Source organism: Carassius carassius, chromosome 9 (genome assembly GCF_963082965.1).
Source record: "Carassius carassius chromosome 9, fCarCar2.1, whole genome shotgun sequence".
Lineage (NCBI taxonomy): Eukaryota > Metazoa > Chordata > Actinopteri > Cypriniformes > Cyprinidae > Carassius > Carassius carassius.
In genome coordinates this window covers 3,358,377-3,370,155 of record NC_081763.1, presented here as the reverse complement: position 1 = coordinate 3,370,155, position 11,779 = coordinate 3,358,377, and the positions used below count along the sequence as shown (strand labels likewise).

At 39.0% G+C, this 11,779-nt stretch overlaps 1 protein-coding gene across 3 annotated transcripts; it reads right to left on the bottom strand.

Annotated features, from left to right (window-relative positions):
• Window positions 1-1,226: 1,226 nt before the first annotated feature.
• On the bottom strand, window positions 1,227-9,912 carry LOC132148767 (uncharacterized). 3 transcript variants are annotated; one of them, XM_059557465.1, is made up of 7 exons: window positions 9,691-9,910; window positions 8,529-8,686; window positions 8,288-8,417; window positions 7,829-7,920; window positions 6,853-6,997; window positions 2,035-2,115; window positions 1,227-1,464 (listed from the first exon to the last, which is right to left on the bottom strand). In XM_059557465.1, exons 1-7 carry the CDS (start codon window positions 9,893-9,895, stop codon window positions 1,358-1,360), a joined length of 918 nt encoding a protein of 305 aa, XP_059413448.1. In that variant the 5' UTR covers window positions 9,896-9,910; the 3' UTR covers window positions 1,227-1,357. The 3 variants fall into 3 exon arrangements, 2 of the variants coding, with proteins under 2 accessions (XP_059413448.1, XP_059413449.1); XR_009434964.1 differs by having other exon boundaries at window positions 1,418-1,464; window positions 2,035-2,101; window positions 6,840-6,997; XM_059557466.1 differs by lacking the exons at window positions 1,227-1,464; window positions 6,853-6,997 and having other exon boundaries at window positions 9,691-9,912.
• Window positions 9,913-11,779: the final 1,867 nt, after the last annotated feature.

Below are 11,779 nucleotides of genomic sequence, written 5' to 3'. Positions count from 1 at the left end.
CAGTAATCAGTTATCTGATAAGAGAATCAAAGAGTGATAAACTGGTCTTACCTGACTAGGCAAATATAAATAAATAACACTAAGTGATGTTTTTTTATTTAATCATTTATTTAATAGATGACACTTTCATGAAAACATCGCTAGATGGTTTGTAAAAGTAGTCATTTGTTAGTTTTTCTAGTAGCATTTTGAACCGGAAGTGTCGTCAGAGTGCGGAGACTCGAGCGCTTAAAATCAGTGAATCATTTTCACAATCATATCGACTCAACTGACTCGTTTTAAAAAGATCCGTTTGTCCATCACTACTCGCCAGTGATTCTTGTTCATGACCAACAAAATCACGATACTGTAGCGAAATAAGGCGCTTCTTTTCTGTTTCTCGTTAACAAAGCGCTGTAACAAAATAGCGTCCATTACTGTTAGTTAGGTATTACAATCTTACCTTCAATAATCACTGAGCCATTTATATAGTTGCCAACTCTCACGCATTTGGCGTGACACTCACGTTTTCAGCATCAATCTCACGCTGAAGTCCAAGCGTGAGTGTCACGCCAGATGCGTGAGAGTTGGCAACCCTGCATTTAACATCACTTTAAAAACACACCAAACAGTCCGCACTTTAAACGCTTAAAACACACCTTTCTTCAGCTGAATCACAACATACGCCGGTGTTCCGGAGAATTCGGTTCCCCTGTTTCCCCTCAGCCTGCCGCGCGTGCGCAACATCAAGACGAAAATCATGACCTCATAATTCCGCGCAAGCTTCGTTCAGCGGATATATTGTGCATTTGTGTGTTTTTACTATTTACTCTCCATCGCAGTTATATACATTTACCTACTCTCCATCCGTAATATATGTCAATATATGTAAATTACATATATAATATCAGTGCCCATGTATGTCTGCTGCATATATGAGAATATATGCAAAATTCATATATGTAAAACACATAGACATATATGAAACATATATTTCAAAATATATCAAAAATGGCCGTTTTCATGTAAGTGCCATATATTTTCGCATATATGCACATATATGTGAAATATATGCAAGACACATATATGTATACATGCATATATGTATTTATTTCCAGAGTACATACTTTCACTTATATTAGGGATACAAATATGCTTCTTATATGATGACACCATGTACTTTCACTTATATTAGTGGCACAACTATGTTTTTTATATATCCTGCACATATATTTATACTCATTCCACAGAACACACAATTCGAGGTCTTTTCAAATACAAACTTTAATGCATTTTGTTCAGTACACAAACTTTTCAAGTAAAAACTTCATTTAATTTCAACTTCAGATTTTTTGACTCACTCGGGAAACACTCATTTTTAATGAAAATTTTTCCTGGACATTGCCAGTCTTAGTTCTGCCATCTTCCCATTCAGGGCTGCTCTGATCTGGCCAGTCGAAACTGAGTGTCTTGACATAACAGCATCTGAAAAGGTAGATTTTAAAGAAAAAAAAGTTTTAGGTATAAAGCAGACAAAACACTGGTCAAAAATCAAAGACAAAAACCTTTATTGCAGTTTCTTCTAGTGCAACACACTGCAAACAGTGTGTAAGCATGGCGGCCAGTTTTGCACCAATTTAATTTCCAGGCGAGATAGGATCATAGTGCCAAACACCACCACCACCTCTCATCGAAACTAATTTTTTTTTTTTTGCAACGCCGAATGTAAATTTGAACAAATACATTGAAAATTCTGAGATGCACTACCTGCAGCCCCATGAATGATAGTCCATTTTTTTGCAAATATTTCTATGGGTGTGTTTCGGACGCAGGCACGAATCCAAAAGGGGTGGTGGTAGCACAGCAGTAAAGGAACCTGGCTAGTATGCTAGTAGCCTGGAATTTGGAGTTCGAATCCCGGTCACCACCGTTGTGCCCTTGAGCAAGGGACTTAACCCCAAGTTGTTCTTGAGGAGATTTGACTGAGTTAAGGCTCACAACACTTTACATACAGACCTGTGGCAAATGATGTCAAATAGCAAAATCATAACTTACCCATTATAGCTTTCACTTTTATTTCATCCAGGGCGCTTCTTTTCTCCCCATCTCCCCCCTTTGAAACCTTGGATTCCCCTCCTGAGGAAAAAAGATGTTTTTCAGTATGAAAAATAACCAGTATATAGTTTACGTTTTCATTATCAGCAGAATGACAATCAAAATGGCTGAAAACAGACACATACTGTCGGTCCATTTACATGCACAGCTTAAAGGTGATTGTGATACGATTCGTATGGCAGAGAAGGAAGGAGACCAGGGTCGGCGTACTGAGGCTCGTGGGAACTTTATTACACTAAATCAAAATGAACGAAACACACAGTCGCGCCACATGCGCATGAATCACAACATTGATCCTTTCAGGCTCTCGCTTTCCGTCGGTCGTTTCTCCCACGAGTCCTCAGGTCTCTCGCTTTCCTCTGGTTCCCAGCCGGCTTAAATACTGCTTCCCCACGCCAATCACTGCAATGAGAAGCAGGTGTCACTTGTTTCTCACTTAACTCACTTACCACCGCTGATCTCCTCACTCTCTCTCCCGTCGCAGACCTCGCTGAACCACACCTCCCCTGCCACAGTGATCTAAGTAACTTTTTTACCTTAAAGCTATGGTCTACGATTTCAAAGATTGTTCATTATTAATAACCTCGTTTAGATGCTGGTTATGGTTCTACAGTACAATCCTAACAATATGAAGAGAAAAAAGAATGAAAAAATCCATTCACTCTATTGGGGTGGGGTACACCCGCAGAGAAATTGACCAATGTAAGCTGTCCGGCCGGACAGCTTACATTGGTCAACTGCTCTCATCCAATCCCCCGCTCCGCTTGAAACTCCATGTGACGCTCGCGTCTCCACCCCACCGCAACCCACCCCGCCCCCCTCCTGCGACATGAAATTTCGCGGGCAAGCAGCTGACAGTCTATGGTAGCTAGCAAAGTAGCATCAGCTCAACAATGGAAAAAAAACAAACCGAAAGCAGCAAGCGGCCCCTGCTTGCCCTTACAGTCACGGCTGACTTTTGTTGAGCAGGTAAGCATTTATTTATACTTTTATGGTGTTACATAAATAGCTTTTTATCAGTCTGACAACATGCTCATGCTGCCGGTCGGCATTGGAATGTTAGCCGTTTAGCATCGCCTATCACGGGTCAAAGTAATTATATTTCTTGAAGTGCTTGAATATATCTTAGTAGGCCTAGCGGGTTCTGTTTCGAGCCGATCGGAATTTGAACAAGATGCGCTGTGTGCTGCTATAACAATTACTCAACTTTAGCAATACTAACTAATAATTATTGTGCAATTAATGTGCGCTAGGTAGCACTTTTGACCTGGGTAAACGAGGCTCAGGAGGGGAAACGTTTGTCAAACGTACCCTCCTAAGACGGCAGCTGTAATACAGTATTATTTATTTTATTTATTTATTATTGTTTGTGTTTCAGGGGGTGGTGGTGGTAGGGGGTTTAGAACATTGCATGTGTTGCTAATCTTGCGTGAGCGTGAACTCAAACGTGTGCTTCTGAGCTATTTTGACATTGCACATGGTAAATCTCTGTTCCGATGTTTACTACCGGTGATCACAGCTTGACAGACTGAGTGACGTTGTTCAGGTCGTTTCCCGGTGGGAGGGATCAGGTAGCACAGAGGGGAGGGGTGGGATGAGTTTTTTTTTTTTATTCCCAACCGTCCCAGGCTTTCTCGACCGATTTTCCAAACATCCTAGACTACAGCTTTAACTGAACAGCTTCGGAGTCATTGGAATGGTTATATTACTTATTTCGGGTTGAATGGTGGTCGTTTTGCACCCCCCTGCTGCCCGTGAGTGGGAAATCCGCACTTGCAACTTTGAGCCGGGATGGGAAGTCTCGCAATGTAAACAATTGCTTTATGCCCAAAAGAAATTGGCTAAAACTCTGTCATTATTGCGCTCCCTCACGCTGTTCGAACTGGAATGAAGAAGACGTTTTAAAGAATGTCCCATCTGCTTTGATGTTGTTGATCTACTAGCCTCTGGTGTCTTAGAATCGCCAACGAGTTTTTACAACAGTGTTGTCAAATATCTATTCCGAAGCTGTGGGGGGAGCTCTAGAGAGAAACATGCGAGCAAAAAGCGAGAATACAGTGAAGAAATCCCGAAACTACTGAGCCCTGCTTTAAATGGTAAATGGACTGCATTTATATTGCGCTTTTTTACTCCCACGAGCACTCAAAGCACTTTACAATGTATGCCTTTCACGCTTTAATGCCAGGGGGAGATTAGTCTACTCGCGACTGCCGGCAGATTTGAAAGCCTGTTGAAGATGGATGATCACACCTATTCTCGAGGACGTGAAAAGGAGTCGCAAAGGAAGCGAAAAAGAGAATTATAACGGCAACGCGACAGGAAAAACAACGAGACCAAAGTCTATATAGGAGTGGCTTTTCCAAGATGGAAAGAGCTTGTGAGGATTTTAAAAGGAACGCAGAAGTTCCTGCTTTCATCTTGACCGTTAATTCAGCCTATTTGTGTAAATCTACAGGTTCTTCTAAAAAAAAATGCATATTGTGATAAGGTTCATTATTTTCCATAATGTAATGATAAAAATTAAACTTTCATATAGTTTAGATTCATTGTAAACCAACTGAAATATTTCAGGTCTTTTATTTTTTTAATACTGATGATTTTGGCATACAGCTCATGAAAACCCAAAATGCCGGTCTCAAAAAATTAGCATATCATGAAAAGGTTCTCTAAACAAGCTATTAACCTAATCATCTGAATCAACTAATTAACTCTAAACACCTGCAAAAGATTCCTGAGTTTTAAAAACTCCCAGCCTGGTTCATTACTCAAAACCGCAATCATGGGTAAGACTGCTGACCAGAAGGCCATCATTGACACCCTCAAGCAAGAGGGTAAGACACAGAAAGAAATTTCTGAACGAACAGGCTGTTCCCAGAGTGCTGTATCAAGGCACCTCATTGGGAAGTCTGTGGGAAGGAAAAAGTGTGGCAAAAAACGCTGCACAACGAGAAGAGGTGACCGGACCCTGAGGAAGATTGTGGAGAAGGACCGATTCCAGACCTTGGGGGACCTGCGGAAGCAGTGGACTGAGTCTGGAGTAGAAACATCCAGAGCCACCGTGCACAGGCGTGTGCAGGAAATGGGCTACAGGTGCCGCATTCCCCAGGTCAAGCCACTTTTGAACCAGAAACAGCGGCAGAAGCGCCTGACCTGGGCTACAGAGAAGCAGCACTGGACTTTTGGACAAATTTTGCATGTCATTCGGAAATCAAGGTGCCAGAGTCTGGAGGAAGACTGGGGAGAACGAAATGCCAAAATGCCTGAAGTCCAGTGTCAAGTACCCACAGTCAGTGATGGTCTGGGGTGCCATGTCAGCTGCTGGTGTTGGTCCACTGTGTTTTATCAAGGGCAGGGTCAATGCAGCTAGCTATCAGGAGATTTTGGAGCACTTCATGCTTCCATCTGCTGAAAAGCTTTATGGAGATGAAGATTTCGTTTTTCAGCATGACCTGGCACCTGCTCACAGTGCCAAAACCACTGGTAAATGGTTTACTGACCATGGTATTACTGTGCTCAATTGGCCTGCCAACTCTCCTAACCTGAACCCCATAGAGAATCTGTGGGATATTGTGAAGAGAAAGTTGAGAGACGCAAGACCCAACACTCTGGATGAGCTTAAGGCCGCTATCGAAGCATCCTGGGCCTCCATAACACCTCAGCAGTGTCACAGGCTGATTGCCTCCATGCCACGCCGCATTGAAGCAGTCATTTCTGCAAAAGGATTCCCCACCAAGTATTGAGTGCATAACTGAACATTATTATTTGAAGGTTGACTTTTTTTGTATTAAAAACACTTTTCTTTTATTGGTCGGATGAAATATGCTAATTTTTTGAGACAGGCATTTTGGGTTTTCATGAGCTATATGCCAAAATCATCAGTATTAAAACAATAAAAGACCTGAAATATTTCAGTTGGTGTGTAATGAATCTAAAATATATGAAAGTTTAATTTTTATCATTACATTATGGAAAATAATGAACTTTATCACAATATGCTAATTTTTAGAGAAGGACCTGTATACAGTCTTTGGTGTAAATTCGAAGTTTTATTGTTGCTTGGCTAACTATAGCATGGTTGTGCATAACGGTAGAATAACATCTAGGATACTTTTTCTCGCATCGATGAAAAAGAATTGTCTAGGGTATGTTGTATCATAAATCTGTGTGACGGATCACAGGCCAAGTACACTCTGAATTGTAGTTATTAGGGGTTCAAGCACGAAGTGCTGAAACCCTATTGTAATTGTAAGGATTTTTATTATTATTTTTCTTCCGCTGTAAAACGCATCGTGCAGCCCAAACCGTAAGAGCTGGAGCCTTGAAACTTTGCCAGATGGTAGTACAAAAATCAAGGAGAGGTTATCAAAGTATGACCCCGATTGGAGTGCACCTATGGGGTGCTATAGCGACCAAAAGCGTGAAACTGCTCATAACTCCTAGACCATATGTCGTAGACTCAAATGTCTTATATCAATGGAAAGCTGGACTCCTGAAGATCAAAATGTAATCAATTTCATTTCTGGTCTGCACATTTTTTCGCCATTTTGAATTTTGTCAAAAACCTACTTTTGCTACCACAAAAACCAGGCCAGCAGCATTTGTCCAAATTTAAGTCTTAACCATTCTATTTCATCAGAAAACAATCTGAAAACAGGGCTTTAAGTGTAAAATACCAAACTTGTCATTTAATATAACAAATGTGACTATGGAATAAGCATTTTTAACTACACTCTACACTACTGTACAGACAATACTAACCTCTCAAATTACTTTTGATGAGTGTTTCAATGTCAAACACCCCAAGCAGCAAAATCCTTGCCATTGAAGTCCCACTAGATGCCTGGCAAGCAGAGCGCCACACACTTCGTGATACGTAAACACCTGAACCTGGGACAATTTCTTCCTGTTGAACAAAATAAAATAGATAGGCTTAAAAGTTTCAATTCAGTATAGTAAACAAAATATCCAGCACTCAAGATTTATGTACAATTGACTGTGTAAATTGGTCCCAATAGTATAATGTCAAGCATTCCTGGTCCCTACTGTCAATGTTGGAGATGTCATATTATCAATAAGTAGTGTGAAAAAGAGCCATTGCCACAAGGTTTGTTTAAAAAATAAAACATTTCAGCGCTAGATCGCCTAAAAAAAACGAACGAAATGAATGCTCTGCTAGTTAACTGGAGATGTTTTGTTTATTTGTATTGGTATTCGTGCGGCGAGATTTTTCTAAAGTGGTGGGAACAAAATCTACCTTAGAAAATAGTGGTGGGGACATGTCCCGCCTATCTCGGGGTTGCGGCGCTCACACTATGGTTAACCGAGTATTAACCGCTAAGGGCCTCGGTTAACGGTTAATGAAAAACTTGAAAACATGCAGCCCTAGCGAAAACCCAAACTATTGTTTGCGCATACTAGAAATTAGATGTTCTCTGACGTTACGCTAAACCCTGTTGAATTTTCACGTTGTTGTTGTTTCCCCCATTTCACCTTGCGTTGCAGTCTGGTTGACTTTGAATAAATAGGCTAGTGTAATGAAATTTAAGACCTTCGTTTAAAAAATTAAAGCGTTGGACAATGGAATTTAAGACTTTTTAAGGCCTTAATTTAGGAACATGTCATTTAAGACCTTTTTTAAGACTTTTAAGACCCCGCGGCTACCCTGATATAGAAGACAAGGTGATTGCAAGCAGTTCACATACGTTCCAACAGCACTGCATAAAAAAATACTCACTATTTGAACAGGGTTTGAAGGGCTGGGGAGAGACCCTGGACTGCCGAGGTGCATGGAGCTTCTGTTGAGCATTTCTTTTATCTGAGGTATCTCTGCATCAACAGGAAAAACGGGTGTGAAAGACTGTAGCCAAAAAGTATAAGAATAGAAGTATACTCTTTTGATCCTGTGAGGGAAATTCAGTCTCTGCATTTATCCCATCTATGTATTAGTGAGACAAACTGTTGAAAACATCACGCTTCTTATCAGTCCTTTTAAAATAATGATGTGATGATGTAAGTCCCCATAAACAATTTACACCAGCCAATTTTACTGTGTGGGATGGCAGGCCAGCAGTCTGGTCAATGAATAAGAAACATTGGCAGGTCGAGTTTTATGATCTGACAAAATAAAAGCCCCCAGTATTTAAGTTTTACTTTGTGTATGTGTGTGTGCAGAATGGAGATATAATACGTTTACCTGTAAAGATGAATTTTTTTATTTCTAGCAATTCTTGACGCACAAGTGAGAGCTCGTTGTCCCCATTTTCTGCTTGTTCTTCCAAGGAAATGGAAGCTAGGATTTCAGCTCCTTGATTGTGAATGGCAGCCTGTGGAAACATATAAATGAAATTATTTTAAATTAAACATACAAATTATTGCCTTAGTTATATATATATCATTATGGGGTAAAGAGTTAGTACATTAAACAAAAAACTCACTTTGGTTCCACTGACTGTGGCCACGGCAGTAGGGGGGTCATCCTCATCCTCATCCTCCCACAGACGTTTGGCAACACGGATTCTCTTTCCCACAATGGCGTTGTCTTCGGAATCTTTCTTCGAACGTTTGTCCAACTTTCGCTCCAAAGTATTCATGTCTATTGCAGAGAAATATCAGTCACCATTGCCACTAACACACTGATAGTACCAACAAGGGTCTGAGTTAAAGGGATGCTCCACTTTAAAATGAAAATACTGTCATCATATACTCACCCTCATGTTGTTTTAAACCTGTATGAATTTCTTTCTTCTGCTGAACAGAAAGGAAGATATTTAGAAGAATGTCAGTAACCAGACAGATTCTGGTCTCATTGACTTCCATAGTAGGAAAAAAAAATAACGTTATACTATGAAAGTCAGTGAAACCAAAAACTGTCAGATGACGTTCTTCTAAATATCTTTCTTTCTGTTATCTGTTTAGCAGAAGAAATTCATACAGGTTTGAAACAACACATGAAATAAAGTAAAGCCCGCTCAATATGATATTATCACATTATTATTAATATCACAAAGTGATCACTCATATCGGTAGAACGCCGTTCATTAACGTTATCCTACATAACCTCGAGGTAGCTTTAGCAAGTCAAAGTAACCTTTTTGCCTCAGAAAAATGAAACTCATGTAACATAACGTTAACTAAACACATTCCTTGACAACGTGGTTTCGTAATAAGTTATCTATTTATGTTAATATAGCTTATTACATGGCTTGGTTTAGTATGCGGCCTGTTATTCATAACAAACCGCTGCGAAGTAACGTTACGCCGTTGCCATGAAAAACAGAGCGTTGGACGCGGAACGGACTATTTTCTTTTGCGGAAGCAATAAAAAATTTTTTTTAATCAATATTTTGTGTCAAATTATTTATTTATTTTGTACGTCACGTTAGCCATGTAATAAGAGGGATAATGTAGCCTATAGCGAGGCGGTTATTATTGAGAATACAAGCCTTCAGGCTGATGCAAGACCCCTCTGAATTCAGCCTGTCGGGGTTGATAACGTCTAACAGTTATAAACCGCCTCGTATTACATTATCCCTTACATTATATCCCTGTGTAACTAATACAAAGCAGTAAAAAAACGTTAGGGTTGAACTTACTTACCTCCAACTGATTGAACGGTAGCCATATAAATGGGGAATCCACCTTTTGGTCGTTTTCCCACACCCCACTCGACGGCAAATTCGTCTTCGTAGGTAATCACGCCGTTTACAAAACTTTCCAGATCAAAATTTTGTATGTATTTAATGTGAACAATACTAAATTTCCCCTCATCAACCCCGGCACACCATTTCACAAGCGCATACATGTCTTACTTCTCCTTGTCGTTTCTTCTTCGTTAACGTTCCTCAGGTTTACGCGGGTGTTGCTATAGTGACAGAACTGGTTACCATCGAAATACTGAAAAAAAATCTCAATAAGAAAAATGTTAATGTTTTAAAAATCAAAACCAATATGTTATTGGTATTGTTGTTATTATTATTATTATTATTTTTATCTTAGTTTTAAAAATCAGATGGCCGTTACTGGAGGTTACATAATCCACCAAGTAAATGTGCTCCAAGAAAGCAAGGTCAGGCTTAAATTTGTCTCTCATTATGTATATGTATTTTTATGTCTGTTTATTTGCTTTACTTTTTGTACCCCCTGACTGCAGTTGTAATTCCTAAAAGTCAAAAAAAAGAAAAAAAAGAAAGCAAGGTCAGGCAAGGTTCAAATATAGATGAAGAGATACATTTGATATTAAATTATATTTTCCAAATGAATTCTGGAGATTTAGGTTTTTCTTTTTTTTCTTTTTTTTTAGAAGAACTGGTTTAATAAAGATAATTTAAGTGTAGGTAAATATATTATTCTGACACACATTTCAGAAGGTGGCGGCAACCAGACGCTGTGTGCCAACTGCCATAAAGAAGAAGAAGAAGAAGAAGAAGAAGGTTCAAATAAATATTAGCTTGGGTGATTTCAGAGTCAATTATGGAAGACGGCATTTTGATTTTAAGTTCATAAATGGAGTATCGAAAATACCTTACCACGGGTGCAGCAGTTCCTGCGCGAACAGCACGTCAATGGAAAAGGTAAGTGCACTATACTGATAACGTTAGCTAACTTTAAAAGACAATTCCGTGCGTGCATAAGACATAGCGTTAGTTACCTTAGCAATTATATCTAGCAGCTGCCTAACTTGAATTATACTGTCTATGTGAACTAGCAAGCAAGCATGCTTCGATTATTATTATCCGTTTCTGTTAAATTTAGAAAGCTTAAGAAAAGGGAAAACTTGAGTAATATTGACGGTCCGTGTATCTTTTGGTCATTTGATTTTCTATTTAAAAATAAATAAAGATAAATGAGAAACGGTTTGATTTTCGTTTTTTCGTTTTGTTTAAGAAACGGAAAACGAAAATTTAGCTGCATTTTTCGTATTTTTGTTTGTGGGCAAAAAATGAGATTATGCTTTAATATTTGTTTGAATCCGCGGGATTAATATGCTCTGCTGTCTGCCGCTTCTCTCCTGGTGAAAATGAACTGAGTTTGCGGTGGCCGCTTGTCGGTGCAGTACAGAAGGGATGAAAGGGGCGTTTCAGCGCCGCCCACACATTCAAACAAATAATAAAGCATAATCTCATTTTTTACCCACAAACAAAAATACGAAAAATCCAGCTACATTTTCGTTTTGCGTTTCTTAAACAAAACGAAAATCAAACCGTTTCTCATTTATCTTTATTTATTTTTAAATAGAAAATCAAATGACCAAAAGATACACGGACCATTGACCTTTTCCGCATTTCATTCATGAGAATTGTTTATGTATAACCAGGGGTGGTCCGTGTAAAAGAAAAAAGAAAATCACAATTTATTTTCGTTTTTCATTTATTTGTTAAAAAAATAAATGAACGAAAAAGTACACGGAACTTTAGGTAGGTTCAGAGCCATAGAAAGATGATTCTGGGTAGGTTTAAGTTTATTGTAGCCATGCAAAGAAAGGAGACATGATTGACATGTAAGTTAACGTTAATGTTGGAGAACAAATGCTGCTGAATCTAATGATTGGGGGAAAATAACAATTATAAAGTATAAGTTTGTAAGTGTGTGTTTTGTACTGAAGTTTTAGCAATCTCAAACTGATGTTTTTTAAAAATCCGATTATAAAAATATCTACATATGTGTAAACTGGACCTTAAAGAAAATA